At 51.8% G+C, this 27,052-nt stretch overlaps 3 protein-coding genes across 4 annotated transcripts in view; all 3 read right to left on the bottom strand.

The window, feature by feature from the left end:
- Nucleotides 1–5,157, bottom strand: part of UNC13D (unc-13 homolog D) — a 28,297-nt gene extending 23,140 nt beyond the window's left edge. The window contains exon 1 of the mRNA XM_080376502.1: nucleotides 8–5,157. The gene's annotated coding sequence lies outside the window, so the exon portion shown is untranslated. The remainder of the gene's footprint in view (nucleotides 1–7) is intronic.
- A 132-nt stretch (nucleotides 5,158–5,289) lies between these two features.
- WBP2 (WW domain binding protein 2) lies at nucleotides 5,290–13,340 on the bottom strand. Of its 2 annotated transcripts, none has more exons than XM_080376916.1 (8): nucleotides 13,206–13,340; nucleotides 11,370–11,478; nucleotides 10,694–10,829; nucleotides 9,055–9,147; nucleotides 8,654–8,770; nucleotides 8,315–8,437; nucleotides 7,100–7,176; nucleotides 5,290–6,929 (listed from the first exon to the last, which is right to left on the bottom strand). In XM_080376916.1, exons 1-8 carry the CDS (start codon nucleotides 13,262–13,264, stop codon nucleotides 6,876–6,878), a joined length of 768 nt encoding a protein of 255 aa, XP_080233042.1. In that variant the 5' UTR covers nucleotides 13,265–13,340; the 3' UTR covers nucleotides 5,290–6,875. The 2 variants fall into 2 exon arrangements, with proteins under 2 accessions (XP_080233042.1, XP_080233043.1); XM_080376917.1 differs by having other exon boundaries at nucleotides 13,201–13,306.
- Nucleotides 13,341–15,595: 2,255 nt separating this feature from the next.
- TRIM47 (tripartite motif containing 47) lies at nucleotides 15,596–26,980 on the bottom strand. Its single transcript, XM_080376248.1, has 6 exons — nucleotides 24,941–26,980; nucleotides 22,991–23,086; nucleotides 22,339–22,569; nucleotides 21,576–21,771; nucleotides 20,798–20,872; nucleotides 15,596–19,537 (listed from the first exon to the last, which is right to left on the bottom strand). The coding sequence occupies exons 1-6, from the start codon at nucleotides 25,649–25,651 to the stop codon at nucleotides 18,912–18,914; spliced, it is 1,935 nt and encodes a 644-aa protein (XP_080232374.1). The 5' UTR covers nucleotides 25,652–26,980; the 3' UTR covers nucleotides 15,596–18,911.
- Nucleotides 26,981–27,052: the final 72 nt, after the last annotated feature.

Below are 27,052 nucleotides of genomic sequence, written 5' to 3'. Positions count from 1 at the left end.
TCCCTACCTCTTGGCTTGATAATCCTGGAGCCGCAGCCTGCCCTCACCCTTAACTCAACCTCTTGGCTGGAAACAGGCAAATATCAAAAAAATTGATTTCATCATGTCCCTCCCTCACTTCTCCTTTTAAACACGGGGTCCAATGACACTGCAAAACCAGGCTGTCCCTGCCAGAGTTTGGCAAGGCGTACAGTAAAAGCACAAGGCAGAGGAGAGGAAGGTGGTTTCAAAATGAGAACGGTGATGCTCCTGCTCCCCCTCCTTGGGGCCACCTGGCTGGGGCATCCCCTTGGGGACCTCCGGGTGCTGTGTGCTCTGGGACCAGCCATTTCATACCCAGGAGGGATGTCAGTCATTTCCCCTCCTTGTCTGCTAGGGCGCCTTCCAGTTATTTCTGCCTTGACCCCACATCTTTTCTCCCACAGGCTCTCCCGAGCACTTGGGGTGCACCTCACAAAAAAAATGATGGTACCTGGGAAGAAGTGGGGGAGCACACAGAACCCCCACCCCATTTGGATCATCTTAGAAGGACATCAAGGCAATCCCCCGTCCTTCTGGGAAGAGCAAAGGGGACCTGAGCCACCCACGCAAGGGAGGGCAGTTGGGAAAGCTGTTCCCCCCCCGCAGCCCCGGGCAGGAGCACGGGTTTGGCACGAGATCTGCAGCTCCACGGGTGGGGTGTGCAAGGGTGACTCTGGCCAAGCTGCCCGCGAGGCCATCAGCACCCCAGTCACCCTGGAGGGGCTTCACTGGCCAGCCCCAGCCCCTCCGGAGGAAACGCCGCTGCGATGCCAGGCTTTGCTGGCTGCTGCTTGGAGGTGCTCCAGCTCCCCAGGGGGCTGGCTGCATCCAAGGGGGAAAGCACAGTGTGTCCTGCCCACCCTGATCCCACTTCCCCGAGGTCCCCCAGGGATCCAGAGCACAGGGCTGACCTGCCCGGACACCATCCCAGCTCAAACACTGGGTTTGGCTCCCTGCACCGCAGCACACGGCAGGGGGAGAGCCCAGCCCCCCCCAGCAGCAGCCTGCCTTGTCCTTCAGGAGGTCACAAACTTCACGCACAGCTCTGGATGTCATTCATTTGGCTTGCAACATCCCATGACAGCTTTAAAATGCTTTCTCCATCACTACCATGTGCTACGTGTATGCAGCAAATATTTCTTCCCCCTCCCCCTCCCAGTGAGATTAATTCAGTGTCAGCCACTGGATTTATCATCCCCTCCCCGTGGGGCCAGGGCAGCGGCTGCTCTCACTGCAGGCACAGGAAAGGGGGGACACAGATTTCAAGGCCATTTCATCTGCCTGGTTTGGGGTGCTGAGTTCAGAGCAGCAGGACCTACAGCATGTACATGAGCTGAGGAGGCACCGGGGTAGATGCTTGTGAAGGTGGAAGAACTTGGGGCTGACAGCCGGGTACCAGGCATGCCCCACGGTGCGCATTAAGCAGCTTTGTGCCCGTCCTGGAGCACATGTGCCTCATTATTGACCCGCTTCAGCACCAAAACGGTCCCCCCATGGCTTTTCCACTGTCACCTCTCCCCACACACATGTCAAAGCCCCCTGAGGAGCCCACCAAGTCCCACAGAGCCACACACTTGGACAACAGGAGGAGGCTGCAGGGCTGAACTCGCCCACACTGCCCCTGGATCCCAGACACACACCCAGGGAATTATTGCTGGCAGCCTGTGCTGCGGGGAGAGCAACGGTGTCCGAGCCAGAGCCCAGCCCTTATGGAGCAAAGTACATGGAGCAGGAGGAGAGACTGGACTTGAGCAAGGGAAAGAAAAGGTTTAGAAAGAGGGGATTTGCTGCACTGAGCTTGTAAATGGAGTCCAAGCTGACAGCTTTTGTTCCAGGATCTGGAGACCGTAGGAAATGTGTAGGAAATGCCAGGCGGATGGCTGGAAGGATGCTGCAGAGACTGATCCTGGTCCCTTTGCACCCCAGGGCGTGAGATCCAGCAGTCCCTGCCCACGGGCACGAGTCCCCGCTCCTGCTCACCATTACATGTGTCTCTTCACATCCCGTTGTGGCCCCTCTCAGCAGCACAAGAGGCTGCTGAAATACCAGTTTCCAGTTTAGTCTCATGATGGCAGCTCCTTGAGCTGACTCACCCAGGGCAGCAGACGGGTGAGTAATACCCAGTACGGCTGCAAAGAAAACCCTTGCCTAAAATGAAGATCTCCACCCTGTGTCCCCCAGCATTTCATACCCAACCACAAAAACCCCCACGTTTGGGCTTACTTGTACAGCTTTAAAACCTGAAACCACTTCTTGATCGTGGCCTGTCTTAGCAAAACCCATCTTCTAATACCAACCTGGCAGTCGCTCCCAGCTGGAGGTGCCTGCGATGCCACCACGTTGGCCAACACGAGCTGCTCACTGGCGAGGGCTGGCCCGGCTCGTGGCTCCTCCAGGAACAGCTGGGTCCAAACTCTGCCCCACGCCTCCTGCCACCTCCAGCAGTGCTCGCAAAGGCAGCCGGTGCTTCAAGCCGTAGCTCGTAGCTCCTAAGTCTCAGTGTCCATCACGTGGCAGAGATGCAATTTGAGTATCTACTGCTCAGAGAGCGGTGGGGAGTCCTCGCGGTCCCTGATGGAAAAGACACACATGCACACGGGGCAGGCGAGCACCGGCCAGGCTGGCTTAACCACTGCCAGCAGCACATCGCTTCAGCCGTAAAGGAATGAATGCAAACAAATGATTTGTTTAAATTTTGTTTGGTAATAGGTCGCATAAAGCAGCAATGCTCAAAGTAAAACCTGGCAGAATGGTGAGGAGGAGGAGGTGGTCTCAGTCTCTTCCTTCAGCTGGAGGCGAGCACGTACATACCTCGTCCTTCCAGGGTAAAGGCCTTCCCCAGCCCCCAGGGCTGTCAGCAAGATTTCAGGCTGATAGGAAATCTGTAAGCGGTACCTGCAGTTCCTGTAGTAACAGCTTTTTGCACAAGATCTCAAAGCACTGTAGAAATACTCGTTACACCACGCTCCCGTGGAGGAGGGAAATAGCCACGTGTTCAGAGCGGGGAAGCAGGCACAAGGTGCCGTGAGCAATTTCTCAAATGAAGAGCCTAAGTCAATCCAAGAGACAGAATTGTACACAGCGGTAGAAAATCCGTCTATGCTGAAAGATTAACTGGATCCAAGGCTAACTGCTCTCTGTACCCCACTTTTTCTTCAGTAGTATAACACCATCCAAATATTGGAATGTAATGGGACCGGTCTGCTTTCACAACGGCAGCCTTTCTGCTGCACAGCTGATTAATTATGCAACCAGGGACCAGATCTGGAGACATACTAATGCATGACATTTCCTCCGGCCCTACTCCCACCCTCTTCCAGAGCAGAAGCAGACTTCCAATTGCACTTTCCTGCTTTAATATTTTAAATCTTCTACCTTAGCAGCAGCCAACCCTTCCACCCCCTCTAAACCCTTTCCGAAGTAGAGCGCAGCTCCCAGTTCCCATCAGGGAGACGGCAGCGAGTGCAGAGTATCTCAATCAAATCTGGGTTTTCAGGTTTTAATGAGCGAGGTGGGGATTCTCACCAGCATCTATCTGGCCAAAACCTGCAGCCTCCTGAACGGTGCTGTTCCGCTCAGCCTAATACCTGCAGCAGCCTTGCCCGACTGCGTGACTTGCCCAGCCTTTTGGCCCCACAGCTTCAGCATTCCCAGAATGTGCTTCACTTCCCATCGGCATGTTCCAAACACACCGAGAACACCATGATCCATCTCTTTATTTTAGCTCGCTCCTTCCCACCTCCCCATAGACCGCGCCAAGCTCTAGCCCAGAAGAACAGGGACATTCACCAAAAAAACATTGTAAAACGCTCACAGCTCCGAAGTCACTGATTTAGCTCACTAGTACCCATGTCGCGGAAAGGAATACTTCATTTATTCCAGCCTGACTCATCCTCTCACCATATTTTCCTTTTTCCAGGCAGCAAACCTCATGGCCTCTCTGCAGCTCTTACTTGTCCACACTAGCGGAAAAGACGCTCAGCCTGAACTTTGGAGCCAGGTTCTCATCAGAGTAGATATCTGAATGTTTCTTCCCTCAAGCACACTTAGCCGACTGATTTTTTTTATTTTGTTTTAAATCATGAGTTTGCACCGACTGTTGGCATGAGAGCTGCACAGTGAGCAGCGCTGGGCAAGAGACCTGGAAACTTCATGCCATCTGTGTCTCTAGGATTATCTGTCTGGGAGCAGTGGGTAACTGGGGGGCATTTTACAACCGAACAGGTCTGGTACAGCAGATCCTGCAGCATCGTACAGTGGACTGATGGGATTCAGGACACCTCAAGAAGTCATTTAGTTCACAAACCAGGATCGATGAGGTTCCTACTGGGCTGTAACATTTACCTCTTAACATTTTCCTTCTCCACCCACCTTTTGCTACAGAAAACAAACCCAAGTGCCTCAGCCAGCCTTAAAGTGCAGTAAAACAGCCCCGCGGGAGGACATGAGAGTCAAAAGGGACGTAGGACAGCAGGATCTGGAAGCTGTCGGCCCCAGCTGATCCAGGAGTGCAAGAGAATGAAGGCAGCTGGGGAGAGGAATGAAGCCACGCAAAGTTGGGATGTTACCTGTAGAGCTGCTTCTGAGTAACTCCCGTTTGACATGTCAGTGCAAACCAGAGACTCGTTTGCTCTTGGTAACCACAGAACCAGCGCCGGTGCAGAACGCTGCCTCCCTGCCCTGCCCAGAGACACCAACACACCTGACTCTGCCCACATCTAAGGAGTAACAGCTCTGGCCCTGCTGCTGGAGCACGCCCACGAGTAACAACTCCCACTTCTCCAGGGAGAAGCGCTACCAGGTGGCCCACACCACCTTAGGAGAGTTCAGTCCTAACTGAACAGAGCAACCCCAGCATCTCAGCACACTTTAAAAAAAGATAAAATTACAGATTGCCTCTTATTAGAGACATATTTTAGAGGCAACAACTATGCTAATTCCCTCAACTACTACTTCTAGTAACAGGTTACAACTTTTACAAGGATAACCGGTCTGGGAAAACCATCTGGGTAACACATCTGGGTAGTGTTAAGCAGCTGCCTCACTGGTTTACAACAGGAATTGCAAAACAGGCATTTTTTAGATTTTAACATCATCTTTTAGTTTCACGAAGTCAGTCAAGAGAAATCAAGCAGCTAGTGTCACCAATGAATAGCCACAAACAAAATCCAAGTGATTTTGCTGTTTAATTCTCCCTCTCCCCTTCCAAAGCTACCAAGTCACCATCAAGTCTGCCTGCTCACATGCACACAAATGCACAAACACCTAAGTTTCGAGCTGATTTCTTTTTACTTCACAGTCTTGGCAAAACAAATCTGCATTCAAAAGTCATTTCACATTAATATATTAATCAAACATTTTCAAAATAAATATATTTTTTAAAATAACCATTTCTTTACATCACTGCAGTAGCAATTCTAGAAAAGTCAGTGCACAGACAGTAGCAATTAGATTAATTAGCTAGACAAAAAAAAGAAAACAAGAGGTGGACCATTTTTCTCTCCAAGCAGGCTGCATGCAGCAAGTCTCAGCAGTTTCCTAGCACACGACCTTTCTTCACACTTGCTGGGAAGGGTTTTCACTCTCACAGCTGTCAGACATCAGCAAAGTCCGATCTGTGCAAAGGTTTGCACGGCACAAAGTTTTACAACCTGGATTCCGATCAGTCCCGCAGAGGTTCTGCACACTAGAGTCATTGCTAATGAGATCAATGAATCAATGCTACAGAAGGAAAACGCTTGAATCCTCAGTCCAAGGAACCCACATTCAAGTTACTGGGAAGTAAATTCACAGCGGATCCAGGAACACTTAACAGCATTAAACAACATTCCAATGAGCAGCTCAGTTGTACCTAACAGCTTATTTCAACGTTTTGCATATTCTCTCAAGTGCTTCCAGGGCAGAAGCAACTCTTTTCTCCCTGTTAGCTATTAATTCACCAGTTAAATCACAGCAGTGAGATGCTTCACTGGCCAAAAAGTGTAATTTGTGTTACAGCGAAGAAAAAAAAAAAAAAAAGTGCATTGTAGACTATAAAGAGAATATTCAGGACTTAGTGATCTCAAGCCCACATATCTAACCGGAAAAAAAGAAAGACCAACAGAAAATTAGTGTTCCCATATGATCTGTAACTAGTTAGATGCTACTAATCAACCCCGTAACGAGTAGTATGTTTTCTTAAGAAGGGAAGGTTATCTGCATCATCACAGCACGAAAATTTGGAGGGCTACCAGACTATTTGCTACCATTGTCAGGAATGACTTAAGCTAAGAAAACCAAGGAAATTTAATAGATATCTGAAAAACGTAATCGGTATCTATTTCCTTTGGGATCCCAAAGCTTCCCTTTTGAAGCCCTTTCTTGGTAGGAGAGGGAAAAGTTGCATGTGATAGTCTGGGTTGAGTGGAATACCCAGAGACATCCCTGTGTCCAGAGATGCTCTTGGCTGCACACTAAGTGCAAGACATCCCCCACCCCTCCAAGAGCCCTGTTCCCATGTTATGAGCATGTTAATTATCAGTTTGGAGCAGCTGCTTACTCTAAAGAGGTATAATTAAAGTGTCAAAAGAAACAGACAAAGGAAACAATCACAGATGAAGGGAACCTCCAGTTCAAGTGATGCCGCGCACAGGAAGAAGGGAATACTGCAGCAGGGCAGGAAACCCTCAGAGCTCTGCGAGGTAACCCAGGCTGCTGAAATCTCTCCCCTTGCTCTGCACATCTACCACTAGAGTCCATGAAAACTACATGCCCTGGGGGAAGGTTCTACTCCTCCGTGCTATGGACCATGCCCCAAGATTCTGCCAAAATGGGAAGTAAGAAAGCAATGAGTTGTGGAGAAGTTCTGTGTTAGCTTATTGGTTTTTCTTGTCCTCTGGTGGGAAGTAAGGAGGAGGGGGTGGCTGGTCCTGAAATAAAAACAATAAAAGAATATCAGTTCACAGCTAAAAAAAAAAACAACAACCACCCCAAAAAACCAAAATCAATTCAGACAAACTTTGTAGCGTCACTGAGAAAAAGAACTACTAAATACACACTTGGGCTCACACTGCAAACCCAGAATGATACAGGAACTCACCGTGGGTGTATACACATTATGTGGGTTGACTGGGCTGTAGTAAGCACTGGCAGCGGCTTCGGCAGCCTTCGCTTCAGCTGTCACAGAAAGAGAAGTTACAGATTTGGTGACACACAGAGAACTTTTACAATCAAACAAAAACTCCATGTATTCCTGGTCATCAAGTGTTACTAACAGAGCACTATTTGATCAACGTGCAAGTTGCAAAATAGCTGCAACAAATAGGACAACTGAACATTACCTCCTCCAGTCGCCACAGGACTGTCAAGTCCAAAGTGAAACAGACCAAGATTTAGTTTGGAAATGTCACCTGGGACTTGCCTGTTAGCCAACAAATAAACAATAGCAGCTGTTTTGCCTGAATACAGACAATACCCCTTAAAAAGACAGTCAACAAACCATCCTTCTTGGGAGTGAAAACAAGACAAAAATCAGCACAAGTTTATAGCAGCTTAGGGGATTCATGCTTTAAAGATGGCAATTTGTGAAGATAATCCAGATCCTCTGTTTCTGCAGAAAACAAAAATCTTGTACAACCATCTGGATCAGTGCCACTTTCCAAATAATAGTTCAAAGACGATTGGTTGGTTATTCAAACCAAAGAGAGAAGTTAAATCCTTACCCAGACAAATATCCTTACCTGTGAGAGATCTGTGGCCAACCACAAAAGCTCATTTTTTTTTTTCTAAGACCATGTTCAAGATCGTTTTGATAAATCCCAAATGAGTGAAAATGAGACTGTATTTCCCCAGCTCCTTTCCATCATCTATTCTGCTGTTTCTTATTAAGCAAAATTAATCAGGTTAGAGTGAAACAGGTGAAAGGGGAGCAAAGCTCACCAAAGCCATAATTGCTAACTAAAATGGACCAGAAACACTTCACCATGAATTTCTTTCTATTCATCCAGCAGAGCAAAATTACCACCACAGGAGAATCACAAACTGTGTTTTTTCTGTCACAAGAATAAATCCAGTTGCAAAAATAGCTGCTAATGGTATCTACCCAAATAGAATCAGGCTGGCCTCCAAGCTGAGCTGGACATACAAGGCTGGAGATGAGGGGAGCTCCCCAGTTCCTCTCCTAAACAATTTATACTTCTAAGCAGAGCTTCTAAGTTGACTCTTAAATTTTCCGAGAGGTAACAGACAAGAAACAATGTCTGTTTCATGAGTAACAGAACTGTTGTGAGCTAATTCACCCGAACACACCCCTTACCTGCAGAAGTGGGGGGCAGGTCTGGACCGCTGACAGGGGGTTCCATGGGCCCTGGGTATGGCGGGGGTGGAAGCTGCATGTAACCCATGTCTCCATCCACCACAGGAGGGCCAGGATAAAACTCTGTCAGAAAAGGAAATAAGACTTAACTCCTTTGGGCGGGTCACAGCATCCAGCCAAAACAAGCCAAAGGCAAATACCATTAAGCTCGGAGACAAAATCTGCACGAGGCATCAGATCCAATCTAAAAGACTACGTAAAATTTGTGTTTCTTCCCCCTTCTACTTATTTTCACTCCTGCTAACTAGAATAATCCCCATCCTCAATTCCCAGACTTACCAGGAGGAGGTGGTGGGTATGGATAGACCCCGTTAGCTGCAGCTGGTGCGAATGCATAGGATCCATTTGGCATATAGGAATAGCCATAAGCTCCATTGGGTATTTCACCTCTGGAAACTGGAAAATTAAGGGTAAGTTGACCTCATCAAGACATCAAGCCTGCATCAAATGTAAAAACTTAAAGAATCCTTACGTAAAAAACAAACAAGCTCCATCCCAATAAATCTGCTGTTCACTGGATGTGAAAAAAGTATTTTTTTAAAGCAAGTTCCAGATCCAGCCCAAAATTTGCGTGGATTTGATTCCAACTTATTGCAACCTGAAACTGCCCTTGCTGCGAGATGAAGGCAAGGCCTCCTGAAATACAGAATTGTCTGGCAGATGCTACCAGACTCCCATACCTTGCGATGCCACCTGCAGCATACGCTGCCCAAACTCAATAGCACCCCCAGCTGAAAAGGTCATCTTGAACATGGCAGATCCTTCCCAACCACCTGCAGGGAGAGAAGACAGAATTCAGAAGCAAGGAGAAGCTGTTTGATGCTATTTAGCTTCCATGCTTTATCTACAGATGCCCTGTACATAATTCTTTAAAAAGCTTATCCCAAAGATTCAAGAAAAAAAGTGCTGATAAAGTGGCAGAATCACCCTATTAGAAAAATTCCCATTAAAGTATTTTCAGGTCAAGGGACACCTGAAGAAGAAACATCAATGAGGGAGACCCTCAAAAGCTTTCTAAAATTGTGTCTGTTACCACACCAGCTGCCAACAGACCAAGCTATCAGAAGCACTGGATTTGCTCTAGCTTTGTACAAGATTAGTGCAGAAGACAGGGATTTTGTTAATCCCGTTTGCTAAAGAGCCTTTGCAACTACACCTAACTGTCAGTTATAAATTAGTTTGGGAGTTTGAATGCCCAATGAAGCAAAGAGCTTAATGAAAAACATGGTCCACATAAATCCATTAGAGTCCATGGAAGATATTTCAAGTCAGGATAATAGTAATAATAAAAAAAAATTAGTGACATCTCATATTACAGACTAAAAAAAAAGAAAAACATGCACAGCCCAGAATCACGACAATGCATCAAAGCAGAAGCTGTGTCAGTGCTGGAAGAGGGGCACATAGATTGAAGAGTCTTGAGTTAAACCAGACTCTCATGGCTGTTAAAGCAACATTCTCATTACAAGAGATGGCCTCTGGGGAAAATTCACAAAGATTTAGCTAAAGCCATTTGCCTTTCACTCAGTTTACGGAGTTTGTTGTTACTGCTCAGGCTTCCTCTCACACTGGATGGTCCCGCTCTGCTCCTATACAGAAGCTGCAATACCAATTTCAGGTTTATAGACTGAAGTCTCCTAAGTGCTGCACTGTGATTTCAGTGCCACACCTAACAGACTAAATGCAGCCAGGGATGGAAGAGTTCACTGAACTTTGTGCCTCTGGTAAAAGGAGAGGCATGGAACAGTGATTAAAAAAAATCCTTCTTGAAAATGTCTACCACAACCTTCTCATTTAACGTGAATATGAAACTGCCCCTAGAAGATTTTCTTTTCCAACTCTGTCATTTTTACTGCTAAGATGCACCACAGCAACAGCACTCCTTCCCTTGAATTGCAAAAGAAATCAATGGTGGAGAACAGCGCTCTCGAAACCTGCACCTGAAAACTCAGACTGATCCAGAAAGGATCGTGAGTCTTTGGCACAAGAGAACCTGGATGCAGAATTAACAGGTTAACCCCAACTGACCAAAGCAAAATGACATCCTCACTCGTGCTGACTCTGCTCCCATGTTTACTCAGTGAGATCACTTGGCTGATTGAACTTAGTGTTTTGCAGAGGCCAGGAATGAGATCAGTTGCAGATCTGTTCATTGTAACTGCACCAGGGAACAGATAAGGGGAATATTTTTAACTGCTCATTTCAAAGAAAGAAACATATTTTAGCAGTACCATAAAAACCCATTTGGTCCGTTACTCAATTTCAGTTACATTGTGCAGTTGAACCAAGATACAGAACATACATCTGTATTATACATACCTCCTGCCTCTGCTTTCACTGTCCCCTTGATATAATTTGCTCCAAAGACAGGCTGCTTAATCTCGCAATCTTTCAACAAATAAAAGGGCATCATGAAAGACTGCATAGCATCCTTTCCCTTCGATACAAAGATAACCTGAAAAGAAAACAACATTACGAAGGGTATGCAAAACAAACAAGAAACACAGCCCCCATTTATTATCTGAAGAGACCTTCCAATGGACTGAAGGTCCTAGTCAGTTCTGCAAGCCAAAAGCTACACCAAACAGCCACAAGGGTAAACTGAAGCCTCAAGGGAATAAAGCCTTCCAGGAAAAGACTACCCCTGCTCAGATAATACTCCTCCCAGCTTCCAGAGAACTCGCTGCTCCACACAGCTGTGATTTAGTAGCTGTGCTGTCACATCCAGCATTTCCAGACCATTGCTAATTTCCAATCTTGAAGATGCCTGATGGACTGACTACACAGCTGCCTGCATAAAAACTAATCAGATTTATTATCTTTTGACAAATAGATAGGATAAGCAATGAATTCATAATGCTCCCCAGAGGGAGAAAATGAGCCATACTTCAAGGGGTAGTAGATTATCCTGACTTTCGTGTATTGAGGACATTTAAATACAGAATCACAAAGAACCCTTATCTCCTTACACAAGATAAAGCCTTTTACTACTTACTCGGTAAGGAGTCAAGAAAACACTCCCTTTCTTGGTCCCTTTGAAGGCATCTGGCATAGGTTCGATATCACTGAAGGTAATTTCTATGTGATCATAGGTCATCAAAACACTGCAAAGAAGATGACAGAAGAGACACGGTGTTACAGTGTTATAGTTCAAGGCAGAAGTACCATATGCATGTAAGTTTACTGACCTACCAAAACTGCCTTTAACTTCAGGCCAGTGCTCAGCAGGCAAAATCAGTCTGGCTTGCTTGTTTTTTTTGTTGGTGGTAGTAACAACTTAAGTAGTACTGGCTGCTTGTTGCCAACCTTGTGTTCCCTGCTCAGTGTGCTGGCACAGCTACCACTGTCTGCGTAGCCAGGCAGTGAAGCTAGTCAGCTGAACCGATCAAGACTGCAATATATTTATTATTATTTTTCTTACATTGTGTTGCATTTCTTCTGGATCAGTTCCCTAATTTGGTTCACCACAAGTAACACAGCGGAGGAAGGACTGCTGAAGCAGGAACTGCTCAGGCTGGCTTATGCAACACAGCTGTTGAAGGTCTAACCACAGCTTAAGCACCTCTGTCACAAAAATATTATCAAAAGGAACTCTCCTCTCTTGCCACTAGACTTCATTAACCCATGTTGTCTGCACTGACTCCTTGATTCTCAATTAGAAACTGACCTGATTAAAACCAGTGCAACACCCTTGCATAGATACAGCAGGTAACTTGTGTTAACTCTAATCCCTAAAGCTGGAGAAACCTCCACCACCTTTATCCTTGGCAGCTTACGTGTTACTATCCTCAGTCACTTGCCCTTCCCTTCTGCCAGCAAGTACCTGTCCCTCCAGCCAAAGCTCTGGAAGGGCACAGGGGCCGGCAGCTCTGTTCAGGCTACAGCATATCAGCTGAAACAACCCCTTGCTGCCCCAGAGGCAACCCCTGATTCAAGGCAGGCTGACAACTGCGAACAGTAACACATTAAGCTGCCACGGTTGTTCCTTTCAATGAAAGCAGACTTCAGCTCCAGAGCTGATCTTACTAAGTTCTTCTAAGAAGGATCACATCCCAAATGGAAGTCAGGCGCAGAATTCCTATACTAATGTTTAACTGGCCTCATGGAAGGAAGCCCTGAAGAGTGAACTACTCCTTTGTCCCAGAAGCAGGTGACTGCCACGTCAGAACTGAAGAACACTGGCAGATAGAGAGAGCGAGAGCAGCCCATTGCCATGCAGAGGCAGCTCTGTGGAGGCTTTCCGTTTCCATGGTTATATCCCAGCACCTTTACCCAACTCTGCTGCTCCTTTCCAAACACACAGAGGGGGTGTGTGCGCAAGAATCCCAGCAAACCAAACCACTAGCGCTTCCCAAGCGGGCAGCTGCTGAACAGAGGCACACTGCAGCACCCGAGCGCTCCCGCAGCACTGAGCGGCGAGAAAGGGGTGAGGCTTGGGTGCAGGCCAGAATCACCTGGCTGGGGGCTGAGCTCTGCCAGCCCTCCCTGAGCACTCGGGGAAAGGGCTGGGGCCAGCTGCATGGGCCAGCAGCAGGCAGGGGGGCAGGCAGGCTGCAGAGGGGAGCGGGGGGTGGAGTGGGGGGTGGCCGCGGCTGAGGCTTAGCAGAGCTCACCCCGAGAAGCCCCAGAGGGATACGTAAGGAAAAGGGAGGAAAACAAGCACAGCCACGACAGAACCGAGAGGGTTAAACCACCCCCTCCTTCTCCCCCCCCAGGCCCCCCAGGGCCTCTTCCCCCGCACAACCGCTCCCCCTGAAGGGGAAGGAAGGCAGCTCCCGGCTATCCCCCGGCGACTGCGGCCGGATCAGGGGAGAAGAGGATAGCACCTCACTTCTCGCTGTTGTTAACGATGACGCCGCCGCCCTCCGAGTGGTTCCTGTTCAGCGCCATGGCCGCCGCCGCCGCCGCCTCCTCCTCCTCCTCACAGCGCCGAGCGCCCTGTGCGCCTGCGCGGGAAAAGGCCGCCGGGCGCCACGGCGGGAGCGGGGCATGGCGGGACTGGCCGCGCGGGGCATGCTGGGAGTTGTAGGCCCTCCCCTCCTCAGCAGAGTGTCATGGCGCCCGGCGGGTGGGCTGGCGGCTGACCCGCTTTGAGACCGGGTCCGCAACCCTTCCTCACTATCTGCATCTCCCTCGCTATCTGCATCGTCCCCCCACAAAGGCCCACCCGCTGCAGTCTCCAGCCCAGCCACCCCTGAGGAGACTCACAGCGTCCCTCTCCCACCATGATTTATAATCAATTTACTGAACTCCTGGAACTTCAATTAATTAATGAATTAATCCAGCTTCAATTAAGCTTCCTTAGTTTTCTAACTCATAACAGTACGGGTAATACAAAGAGTCAGTCTCCTTTTTGGGAGAGCTCTCATAACATGTTTATAAACGCATTAATCATCTGATTACATGTCCTGCTGACCATATATAATAAAATGATTTAAATTATTTGGAGCTTGCCTGAACTTGGCAGTGTTTTTTCTGGCTTTTCTGCTCGCAAGGGCACGCTGGCACAGCGCTGCTTCATGGGTGGGAGCTCACAGAGCACCCCAGCAGCATCTGCATTGACATTTTGTTTTAAAACACTGTATTTTGCTGTGGTTTGCACCTCATTTTTTATCTTGAAGACATTTCCTGGCCCTCTCACTAGCCGATAAAACATTTTCCCTAGGAGGCTGTCCAGTTTTGCATGTAAGAAGGGGATGTTCACACATCCCATGCAACCACAAGTGATTTTTAACGCTGTTTGGCAGGATCTTCCAGGGAAAAGCCCAGAATTAAGTGAAATGGAGATGAAATTGGACTTTCAGGAGGTGGGCAGGGCAGAATTCAGATGTTTGGTAGAGCAGAATAAAAATCCACCCCACGTACCTGGTGGTACTGCACATAAAATGAGGCTCAGCCCCCTGAACAGCGGAGATGCTTGCTCCAACAATTTTTCAATTCACATCTGATGCTCGTTTCATGTTTCACAGACTTGCAAATGGATTTTTGAGCCTGATATTGGCTGCTCTCCATACTGGAATCAAACGTGTCCTAAAATTACTCCTTTATATTGAAGAGTTTTAAACTGGAAGGAATAACCAGTCGCCCAATAAACAAGTTGGGATCGTGTCTGTCTGTCTGTTGGGAATCTGGGAGCAGGAAAATACCTGCAGCGTTTGCAAAGCTACCTGTAAGGGTCTAATCTCCTGCCTCCAGGCGCCCGAGCAGAAGGAACTCTTAAAAAAATTAACAATTGTACAAGTTCATTAAGTAGAGGAGCCCTGCAAAACTAATCAACTGTTCTGAAGGGTGCCTCATAGCAATAACTAACAACTGTGTATCAGTAACATACAAATACATATTAAGAGCCTCTATTACCCTAAATGATATCTTTTTATATGGATTTGAGCTGTTCCCTGAGGGGTTTGCAGCCCAGCCCTGTCTGCATGCCTGAGAACCAGAGGGGGGTGGGGGGAAAAGCAGAAAAACCACATAATGGAAACCAGGTTTAAATAAATGCAGTGACATAATCTATCCAGTTCTTGGCAAGAAAAGAGCAAGTTTGTGCTTTTCATATCCGCTTTTTCAATAAGCTCTAAGTTTCCCTTTTAAGAAATGGTAATAACAAACAGCCGTGATTCCTCTCCTATTAAAGTCAGTAGCAGACATCCACTCGGCTTCCACCGAAGCACCCAGCTGAAGCATTGCCACCTCGAGCAAACCAGGACTCACCGAATAATGTTTTTCTCCTAGCTCCAGCCGATATTTGGTATTTAGAAACGCAGCCTTCGTTTAAAAAAGGTGCCAGTATAGGTGCCAGTATAAGTGCCAGTGTGCATGGAAAGCTCTAGACCTCCTCCTCACATAGAAAACCTTGCAAATTTACTCTTTTAAAAACTGAAAACGCTAAGGAAAAAGTGCCTAATCTATTCATCTTTGTTATTTCTAAGCTGAGGACAGAGGTAGAAGAGAGAACTAAGACAATACATTGTTTTGAATTACCCTGCACTGACAATATTGTTACTGGATTTTAGGATTCTTCCGCTGCTTTTGCAGCCAAGCAATAAAAATGTGTATTTGGCACAATTCCTTTAGACACACTTAAAAAATATCCTTTAGACACACTTAAAAAATAAAATCTGTGTTATTTCATGCCAGATGTCCAGGATACAGAAAAATAAACATGAGATAATGGGACAACTCTAATGGTCTGGTATTTAAAGAAAAGACAACCCAGAGCAATATCTGTATAGTATTTAATGGCAAGTCATAGTCTCTAACATCATTATATTATTCTGTTACAGTTTTTTCACACGATGTAAAATACTCTACATTAACTGTATTTTAAAAATCCTAATTAAAAAAAAAAGAACACTCTGTGACAGCAGAAATAACCCAAGGGAACACAGAAAGGGCTGTTTAAATTGCCAACTGCTATCTATTCATCTAAACTCATCACACATTCAGCCCTTCGTTTGCAGCAGAATCAGTGATCCAGAGCTGGCATACTGCACATTTCCTAATCATTCCAGTTTACACCCCAATTTTTTGGCAACACAGAGCAAACTCTGATCCAACACCCTGAGGGGATTGCTCCTGTCTTAAATCAGTCAGAAATCGCTTTATGCCCCAAACCGTGAGGATTTATAGCACTTCCAACGGGGATAAAAGCAAGCAGCAGGAAGGAGAGGGCGGGGAGCCCTCAAAACCCTCCGTAAAGCTGCACACCGGCATCCCAGCTCTCGGGGCGGAGGTGAATTAAGCAAACACAAGTGGCACAACGAGAAGCAAAGCCCAAGCGCAGACGTGTCCTCCTGAGCTGCTCCCATGTGGTTACAGGATGGAAAGGGAAAGACGTAGGATCTCTCCGAACTATCCCAAACCCTGAAGGAGTTCAGAGACGTGCGTCTGTGCATTGGGCAACATGGAGAAGGGAGGGATGCATGACTTGAGCATGGGTTTCCCCACGGAGTAATCAATCCGCCTACAGTGAAATGAAATGGGGCAAAGGCCCAGATCTGCTGTATTTACTCTGGCAAAACTCCTCGCTGCGAGTGGTGGGAGTTTTGCCTGAATAAATGAGATTTAGGGCCCAGATAGAACCGAGCTGGGAGCCCACATGTGAGAGCTCTTCCTGCAGGCGTGCAGCAGAGATCAAGGTTACCTTCCTCTTCCTCTCGGGACACGACCACGCACGGGCTGTTGCACGTCTCTACCTTTCTTGTCTGGTAAGGCATTTCTGATACCAAGCCCTCCCCTGCGTTAGGAAAACAGCAGCGATGCCTGCACTGTGTCACCACTGACATCTCGTGCGAAGGCTGAGTTTTGCATGAAAGCGACTGGCGCGAGCCAAACAAAGCCGTTTTGAGGTAGGAGCTCAGGACACAGGAATTGAATTCCTATTTGGACAGAAGTCCAGGCAGCATTCCTGCTGGCCGGGAAATGCCAAGATTTCATTCGAAGATTTCACTCTGGAAGCCCTACCTTTCCTTTTCTCACTGCCTGCAGCGTTTTTGGAGTCGCCGCATGCGGAGGAGGATGAGAAGGGATTTGCAGAGACATCCCAGCGGTCAACCTCCCAGAGCGACTCACCAGCCCTGCCCTGGGGAGGGGGCGGCTGAGTTTGGACCCTTCAGCCCCTCAAATGCAGCAGTGGCCATTTGCTGGGGGCCAGCCGGCACCTCTGCCCGCACCAGCAGGAATTGGCAGTGCTGGCAAACGAGTTACAGTAAAGGAGCTCTTTAAGCCTCAGTGTTTATGTAAATATGGCTTTAACTTCAGACCCCTTGGCTTCGTGGCTGCCTTTTTATTCATGCTCATTTTTTTTCCCTTGGCTCCCCTTGAATATACCACTATGATTTCCAGCTTATCCTTTGGGGAATATGTATACATTTCATATATTCAGCTAAATGGACCATTTTCTATCCCTGTTGACCCTTGATGTGTTACCACTGATTCACACCAGCAAAGAACCTGACCCAATATATTTTCTCTCTAGGTATACATTACACAGCACTACAATTCTGTAAAGCAAGCTTTGGGTGGTAGGTAGCAAACTAATCCCAGAAAAAATAAACTTGTGGAAAGGCATGCTGCACTGAGACAGGGGCTGCACTGTGCCGCCCTTACAGGCAGTATTTCTGTATTTTTCTTCTGGAAAAGCTCCCTTAGGACACGTGAATGGGCATTTTTGGCTCTCAGCCTTGTTTCCACCTTTCCCAGAGGGGACACTTACTTGAGAGTGGTTTTTGTTAATTGTTACTTATTGCTAGAGCCTAAAGGGTCATTTAATAACTGACTGATGCTGCACCTTCTATTGATGTGCTCACAGCTGTCCCTAAAACAGACCATTTGCCCTGGGACATATTCACAGCACCTCTTTGTCACTTAAAATGCTCTCCAAGCTAAGGGGTACATTTACAGCTCAGTTGTGCCCAGGGTACATCAAGAGTTGGGAGTTTAACAGTACTAAAATCCCCTAAAATAGTAGGGTCATCAAAAACATGAGGGAAAGTTTGGCTGTGAAGCTTTGGTAAGCAGTTCCCAAGGAACAAATTTACTTAAAGCACACCCTCAAAACTGTTTTGTGCTGCTCGCTTCACCATCCCAAGGCAGGAACGGTGCTGCTGCTTCTCGGCAGGAAGTTGCTCCCCTTTCCCAGCTGGGATTTTTGGCTGTGTTGGGAACAGCCCCGTGGCCATGGGGCTCCAACACGCATGGGACCATGGCTTTTCCCACATGAGCCTGCCCACAGACCAGCATTCAATATACCCACCAGCTGCATTGTGAGCGAGGGCAAAGATCCTCATTTCATGTTTGCAGCACTAATGGGTGGTCAGCCCTGCAAGGAGAGGTACTGCATCACCGCAGCATATTGCCCAGCTGAGCTCCTCTGGATCCCAGCCGCCCCGGAGCACCCTGCTACCCTGCTCACCCACGCCAAGGCACAACAGTGATGCAAGCACGGGGGAAGCAACCACATCTGCTTTGGGGGTTCACCCGGTCCACGCTGGGCTTGCTACTTCAAAGGCACTTCATGAGGAGCATGTGGAAGATGTCGATGAGCCAGCGCTTAAAAAAAGCGCCCGTGACACAGAGGCCGAGATAAGGCACAAAGCAGAGCATCTGTGCAAGTCACCAGGGCAGCATGAGCAGATATAAAGGACAGGGACAGGGCAGCCCGGCAGCTGGCCAAGATACAGCTTCAAATCTATGTGGCACTGCTCCTGAGCAATACACTTTACCAAGAAAGGCTGTGTCGTGATCCCTGACGTCTAGAAAGGGAAACTGAGGGGCAGGGAGCAGCACAGAGACTCGCCCAAGTTTGCTCAGCAGCCCAGCAGCAGAGCCGGCACTGGGATCCAGCTCCCTCCTGGCTCCCAGCCCACGGCTCTGCCCACCAGGCAGCTTCATCCATGCCTGGGTCACAAAAAGCACAGAGCAAGGAAAGAAGGCTGCCACAAAGAAATACAACACTACCAAAAAGAAGCCATGACAGCAGCAATACACTGCAGGAGAGACTTTTCTGGGTCTTCCCGTGCTCCCGCTCGCCTGGCAGTTACCTACGCTTTAGCACCGAAACACAATCTTTCTTCAGTGGCCCGATCTGCAGGTGGGCATCAACGCTCTCCAGGAAGAAGGCTGGTTTCAGCTTGCACAAGAAAAGCGAGGCAAATTGGTGGTTGATCTTGTTCTGGAATGGGTCAAACTGACCCTTGGCAAAATGGGAGACCTTGAGCTGCTGCAGGCAGGTCATCTTGGAGTCCTTGACTCCATAGAAGGTCAGGGCCTTCTCCGAGTACTCCAGGAAAACCCCGATTGTGTGGAAAAATGGCTGCTGGATGACAGACTCAAAGCCACCAAACCAGGCCACATAGTTCTGTCCATTCCACTGCAGGCAGCAGGACTTCTCGTTCCGCCCCAGGCGGCCACGGTTGTAGGACTCTCGGGGGTCAAAGTCCTCGGCGATGACACCGATGCTGACCCAGCCATCGATGAGCTCCACCTCCCAATAGTAGTTGCCCCGGTTCATGAGGTTCAAACCTAGCACTTGCTCGCAGTTGATGAACCGAGTCGGGCTCTCCGGGTAGGGGATGGGGCACAGCACCCGCTTGGCCCCTTTGGTGCCAAACAGCTGGATGAACTTGTCAGCCGTGTCACTGTCCAGGTCAATGATGAAGGCAACTGTGCAGGGCAAGAAGGAGACATGAGGATGAGGAGGGAAACAGGTAGACATCCCCCCAGCTCTCCCTGCTCTGATGCCCTGCTCCAGACTTCAGTGATTAGCACAATCTGTTCTGAATTCTACCATCAGTCCGTCTCCTTGCTTTTAAATCCCTAGGCCAATTTCAGCACATGAGGATAAGGAGCTGAAAGAGTTGATACTTCCCATAAGCAGGATGAATACAGGTAACCTGGCAGAGGACAGAGTACAGGGGCTGCTACATGAGCTCAGCCATGGTACCAGACATCAGAGGATCCACCTGACAGTGGTAGTAGGAGCATTCCATAAAAAAAGCAGGTTTCAGGCAACCACAAACAACCACGGCAGGGAGGGACCCCAAGAATACAGGAGACCAGCCAGGCACATGATGGCTACAAACCAACTGCTCCTTGTAGTCGGCTCTCGCTGCCCTATGGCTCCCACAGGAGCAGAGGCAACCCCCAGCGTGGGGGGCCAGTGAGAACTGCCACTGGATCCCGAACAGAGGGGATGTCCAGTGGGAACAGCCCTGGACATGTATCGCTGCTGACTGCGTTGCAGGTCTGAACCCACAGCATGTCCAAACCCTAGAGCAGCGGCACAGCACACCCTGCTCGAGCCCAGCCTTTGCTGCCCTCCCCACAGGGTGCACTGGTGCTGCTGGGGCAGATCTTGTCCACTGGGGACATCTCAGTAGGTGACCCCATAACTCCTCTAAGGCTGTGGAGGGTCATGCAGGGTGTTGGACCCCAAGCCCAGCCCTGCACCCTCCAGCCTCAGCCCCTTCTGCCCCACTGTCTCTGCTCGGCCACTGAATTATCCCTCTGCTTGCTGCTGCTGAAGCTGACCCTTATCAGGCCGCTGCTCTGCAGTAAACAAGGCAGATGCACGCACAAACTCTGATTCAATTTAACAGAGGATCCAACTTGTCAAGAGCTGCAAGGCAGCAGAAATGACACAGTACATCTGCAGCCCCCTGGCAGCTGGTCCAGCAGAACCACAGACAAGGGGGGGGGGTGGGGGTGGGAAATCACCTAAACAAATTATGACTGTTGTCAGGAAAGCAAAGAGCCTTCCTTGTTAGCTGAGCAATATTTCCTCTGGTGGCGGCAGTGCTCCTGCCAGCTGTCACCTTGGGACCAGCACAGGCAGGGCATGCGGGAAGGAGCTGGCCCACTGGGAAAGAGGAAAGGGAAGATGGACCTTAGCAACAACTGTCAAAGCAAAAGTCCTTCACTTACATTTCAGGAAGTAATCGCGGCTCTCCAGGCAGGCAGGGTTGTTTGACTTGTCTGGAAATCGGGACTCGGCCAATGCTGCAGAGACAGGAACGGGAGGGTTTGCCATCAACAAAGAAACTGATGCCACAAACAAGGGTGTTAATGGAGCATCACCCCTGGCCTGACGCCCCAATGCTACCTGCTGCTGTGGCCCCCAAGCCCCAGCCAGCACCCCTGGCTCCCCCTGCGCATCCCTGCCAGCTTGGACACGGGAAAGGACAGGTGTCACCTTTGCCACCCCAGGGAGGTGGGCAGGTGGGGCAAGGAACCTGCTGCAATTCCCACGGGCATCTGAGAAAACAAGAGGAGAGAGCTCAGGCTAAATGAGAGAACATGGCAGAAAGCTGCCACATCAGCTTTCTAACCCTGGCAGGTTTGGGAGACCACAGACTGCCCCCTGAAGAAGATCGTCTGTCCTGGGAAGAAAGAGTTCCCTTTCACGAGAGGCCGCTTTGGCCACCTGCCTCGTCCCGCAGAGCCCTGCCTAACTCCCAGGCTGTTTGTTGCCTCTCCAGTCTCCAGTCTCCGTGGAAAAATTCATAAAACCTCAAAGACAAGCCGTAAGCCCAGACAGGGATTGTGCAACGTGCAGCACAACCGTGCCGGGCAGCTTGCAGGGCCGGAGGGAGAGGGGCCAGCGCTCGCAGGGGCCACTGAGCCTGCAGGCATCTCCCACGTACACAGGAGGACAAAGGGTGACAGGATGAGCTCCGGGCAGAGGGGCTGGGTGAACACAAACCTTCCTCCATCTCCTGGTAACTCAGCCCATCCATTCCTTTCCCCTGCAAGTGGTCCCACTGGGTTTTGCAGGCAGCGGACAGCACATCCTTCACAGCGCCCACGGCTTGGGTACATTTGGTGAAGTTCAGCTCATTCTGGAAGCTCAGAGCCGGGGAGAGGTTTTCTTCCATGGCTACTTTTAAGGCTTGAAATTCCTGAGCCAAAAAGACAGTTTCAGGAGGTTTCAAACAAGCCGAAGTTGTCTCTTGTTCCACAACCCCACCCTGCCCCAGAGGATTTGGGAACTGGCAGCTCACAGGACTTGGCCCAAGGACAACCTTGCATAAGGGAGGAGAGCGCTTTCCTGGCCACGCGTTCCTGGTGCCTTTGCTCTCTTTCAAACTTGGACCCAGACCATGCCCACCTCACATGGAGCAGCATCTCCTCCCAAAAAGGTCCCTTGCTAGTCTGCCAGGAAGGGGGGGTGGCAGTGGGGGACCCCGACCTCTCGCTCTCTGCCCCCCACACCTAGGTACTCAGCTTGGGCAGCACATCAGCTTCTCCTGAGTCACAGCCAGGATGGAGGTGGGGGTGGTGGAGGAAAAAGTCTTGGCCACCCAGTCCCCCTGGGAGCAAGGCGAGGAGAGGACTGTGCCAACAGGAGTGAGACCCTGCAGGCCTCACACCCCAGGGCTCGGGCACCCAGCTCCACATGAAACGGGCCAAACCCCTAAAAGACAATGTCACCAGCTCCTTCTCCTCGCCCCATCCCACCCAGGCACCTGAAGGAAGTATATGGTGTCGGTGCTGGGGACGTTCTCCAGGTTTTGCTTGCACTGGGCCAGCTTGGCTCGTCTCTCCTCCTTCCAGCGGAGATCGGCCTCGGCCTCCCCCAGCATGGACCGCTCCCCATCCTCGATGAAACTGGCCACCTCCTTCTGGAAGGTCGCCAGGGCCCCAGAGGCTTCTGCAAAGAGCTTCTCGACTCTTTCCCTCTCCTTCGTGGCGGCACCCTGAGTGCAGGGAGAGAGAGACCAGAGTCACCTCCTGCAGGCGAGGGACACCCTTGTCCCCCACGCAGCACCCAGCTCTCAGCTCTGTGAAGTGACACGTTTGCACAAGGGCCAAAGGGGACCAAAACCCCTGTGAGCCTGGGGAAAGAAAGTGCAAGAGCTGGCAGACAGCCTGGCACGGTCCTTGCCCTGTCTCTCCTTTCAGGCTGCAGATGAAAGCAACGAGAGATACCATGAGGGTTAGCAGAAATGAGGAGCGAGAATCCCCATGGCTCCTTGCCAGGGTCACCATCTTTTTACAGAGCACTTACTCCCCTGTGACCACCACCTCCACACCCCATGTGCCCCAAAGTGGCCCCTTCGCATCTGCTCCCCGGCCCAGCAGAACCATGCTAAGGGACCGAAGCCATCGCAGAGTCACCTTAATGAGCTCCACCATCTTCTTGGCCTGCGCAATGGTGACTGCCAGCTCCTCCAGCTCGTTCTCCGCATCGCTGAGGAATTTGGCTTGTTGGGCCTGCGGACATGAAGGACAAGTGCTGAGCTCTGCCCCCTGACCCCAGCAGCAGGAGGCATGGGGGACCCAGCTTCATCCCTAAGTTCAACCCACAGCCCCACCTCTGACCACGACCTTGCTGTCAGGCTTTGGGTGGAGGGTGCAAGGGGAATCACAACTTGTTTCCCTTTTTTTTCCCCTGCAACAACCAACCTGTGAACACCCCTTCTCACTCAGCTGGAAATCTAAAGGAGCAGCCAGGCTGCAAAGGGTCATGGCCAGCTCCACACTCCCCACCCTGGTCCCAGCAGAAACCAAACAAAATAGGAATTTGAAAGCAAAACCACTGGGCAGTGCTCGCAGCAAGCGCAGCTAAGCCGCACGCTCTCCGTGTGTAACCCAAGGCTGCAAAAAATCCACCTGGGACTGGTGCGGAAAGGCAGGAAAGACCGGAGCGCTCAGAAATGCAGCGCTGAGTCCCCTGGAGGGTTCTGGTTAGGAGGAAAGCAAACCAGCCCGGGAGCGCAGGGTGCTGCGCGGCTGCAAAGGAAGCACCGTCCGAACGTGGAGTTTCCTGACAGGCTATTGTTGGCGCCAGCTATTGCCCATCACGAGGACAGGTCCCTTGGGAGCCAGGAGGGCACTACACTCCCCAACTGGGGCAGCTCCCCCCTCAGTGCTCAGCCCCCAGTCCCAGCACCCTGTGGTGCTTGTGCCCCGTGAGGGGGAGCATGTGCTTTCCCCATCCATCCTTCCCACTCCGCAGCGCGAGGGCAGTGGCAGAGAGCAGTCACAGAGGCAGTGCAGGTGCTGTCAAGCAGTGTGCTGAGGCTCAACAGCTTCTTGGGGCTGGGATCACACACACTTTCTATTTTGAGGAACTTGATGACTAATAATGCCAGAAAAAGGGTTTTCCTGCTGTCCCAAGAGCCCATGAGGATGTGGGAGCTGGCTCAGTGCTGCTGCTGTGCTCCCTGCCAGCATGTCTGCAGCCCCCAACCTCTCCCCTGGAAAAAACAACACCCTCTCACCCCCCCAAGATCTCCAGATGCCCCGTGCCAATGCGGAGCTGCCACCACGCCGTGAGCCTCACAGGCTCCCATCTGCCTACAGCCCTGCAGAGGCCTCTCCCGTGTTTGAGGCAGCACTGCCCAGAACGGCAGCACCACGTTGGGCTTGGAGCCCCGGCTCCCGAGGAGGCTCGTGGCTGCGAATCTAGGAGGTGACTCAGCCCCATCTGGGAATGGGAGTGACGGAAAAAACCCCACTGCCAAAACACCAGGACACAAAGGGCTGAAAGAGTGAGAGCAGCAGCTGGGCAGGCTGCCAGCACGCTGAGAAAAAGTGCCTTGACGAAGCTGTGGGAACAAGACGGAGAAGGCGGGTGCCCCGTGACCGCGGGGGTGGCCACGGTGGGGTGTCCCAGGCGCCCTCGCCCCCAGCCCTGCACCCACGGGGACTGCGAGTTCGGCCCTGAAGTGGGACAAAACCCCATGGGCTGGCTGGCAGTGGGTCTGCCCCTCATGCCTGTCCCCACCCTGCAGGGTGCCCTGACGGCACAGCACCTTGTCCATGAGCCCCCCATGCTGGCGTGGGGAACCCCAAGGGGAGAGGGCTACAGCACCCACCCCACAGATGGCATCCCACCCGTGCTACACCTGCACACCCCCCACGTAGGGACCGTGATTAGGTTCCCCGTGGGGATGTGGGTGCAGCATGAACCCCCCCAGGGGTGCCGCGCTCTCCCCACCCAGGATGCCCCATGGACCCTGCACCCCATCGGGCACCCCCATAGCAGGGTCTCACCAGCACAGCTGGGGTAATCCCCGCGTGGGGACCCCCACGCCACCCCCCACCCCCCACCACCCCACGCACCTCCTTGTGCTCGCGCTCCCGCTCGAGGGGCACCACGTCATGGGCGCGATGCTCGTGGGCACGGCAGCGGGCGCAGACGCAGGTTTGCTCGGTGCGACAGAAGCCGTCGAGGGGCTGGAGGTGGCGGGGGCAGAGACCCTCCTCCAGCCGCCGCAGCGGGGCGACCAGGCGGTGGGCGCGGAAGGCGGGGGCCCGGCGGTGGGGCTCCAGGTGGGCTCCGCAGAAGGAGGCCAGGCACACCAGGCACGATCGTGCCGCCTCCACCCGCGACCCCGCCGGGCACACGTCGCACAGCACCGCCGCTCCCTCCTCCCGCGCCGCATCCTCCTCCTCGGCTCCCGGCGCCATCGGGGACACGGCGGCAGGGGACGGGGGGGACGAACCGGCGGCGGCGGCCGCCAGCAGCGGCAGCACCTCGCAGAGGGCGCGGTTCTTGCGGAGCCGCAAGGCTGCGGGGACGGGCTCCTGGCAGAGCGGGCAGCGGGCAGCCCCGCCCGCCCCGCCGCTGCCGTCGGGGGGGCCCGGCCGCTGGCGGAGCGCCCCCAGGCAGCCCTGGCAGAAGTTGTGCCCGCACGGCACCGTTACCGGGTCCTTCAGCAGGTCCAGGCAGATGGGGCAGCCGAAGGGACCGTCGGGCAGCCCCGGAGCCGCCAGCGCCAGCCGCAACGCCGCGGCGGAGGACGTCGGGGCGCTCCCGGGCGCGGTCTCCATCCCTGAGCGCCCCGACCGAGCCGGCCCCACCGCCCGCCCCGGCCCCAGCCCCGGCCCCGGCCCCGGCCCCGGCGGGAGGCGGGCGGCCACCGCGCCCCGCCCGCCCGCTCCGCCTCCCCGCGCCCGGAGCTGCCCGCTCGGCTCCCCGCAGCTGCCGGGGGTCTGCCGCCCCCCCAGCCCCGGTCCCAAATCACCCGCCCCCCGGGCAGGGTCTCACCTCCGGGATCCGCTCCTCCCCTCGCCGGGTATCTGGACCCCGTCCCCGGCATCTGTTGCCTTCTGGGAGATGAACTCCCCCGCTCGGGGGACCACCCTGCTGAGGAAGTACTGGCTCCCTACCCAGTCTACTACCACCCAAAGGATCCAGCCCACTGGGATCTGGACCCTCGCCGGGGTTCTGCTGCCCGGAGGAGCTGCCACATCTCCCCCGACAAATCTCCTATCCAGGGCAGCTGTTGCCAGCCCATTCCAATCCCCCCTCCTAGGGGTCTGCTGCCCCCCAGCAAGCATCCCCTGCTCCCCGGGAACTGCTGCTACAAGCTGTTGCAACCCCACTGCCCCCCAGGATCTGTGCCCTACCCTGTGGCCCCATAGAGGGTCCTGAGCCCTCCCAGTACATAGGTGCAGGCGCTTTTCTGCCAGCCCTCGTGCCCACAGACCCATGGCAGCCATTCCCATGGCCAAAAGGGGCTGCAGCCCCTGTCCCCTCTTCCTCTGGGACCCAGCAGGAGCTGGCAGGCACCTGGCAGGGATGGGGATGGGGAGATACCAAAGTGCTTCTGGTATGAGGACGTGGCTGGTAAACATGGGATCTCCAGACACCTCCTGTGCAGGGTACAGAGTCAATTTTTTGGCTTGGATAAGCTCCAGGGTCCATGCCAGCCCAAGGTCCCACCCAAGGACAGGGCTGGGAGGAGGGGGTAGGTGCGAAGTGAAGGAGGAAGCACAGCAAGGCAAATCGCATCCATCCTCGAAGAAGGGGATTGATCCTTTTAAGCCCTTTCCCCCCTAAGAAAACAAGCGGAAGTGAATCATTCCCCACACGTCGCTCAGCACTTTTGAACCCAGCACCCAGTTTTGCCCCGTTAGTCCTCATCAGCATCCCTGCGGGGGTGAGAGGAGATGCCCGACCTGCGGTCTCACCCTTGGAAAAGCTTCAATCAAAGCTTTGGATTTTCTTCTGTGCCCAACCAACGCTGGGGCAGAGCCATAGGAAACCAGGTTTCCTTATCACAGTGCTATCGTAAATAAAGCACCTTCTAGTTCTCACTACCTGGGGCTGGTTCCTGTTGCTGGTCCCGTGAGGATGCAGGGGGGCAGGACGGGGCTCTGCAGGGATGGATGCACGAGCAGGGGCACCCACATCCCCCCCTACCCCCAGTGCTGCTTGGTCCCATGACT

The sequence above is a fragment of the Falco punctatus genome (genome assembly GCF_963210335.1).
Source record: "Falco punctatus genome assembly, chromosome: 1".
Taxonomy (NCBI): domain Eukaryota; kingdom Metazoa; phylum Chordata; class Aves; order Falconiformes; family Falconidae; genus Falco; species Falco punctatus.
Note: the sequence above shows the minus strand (reverse complement) of the source record. Positions and strands in the feature narration are given on the sequence as shown.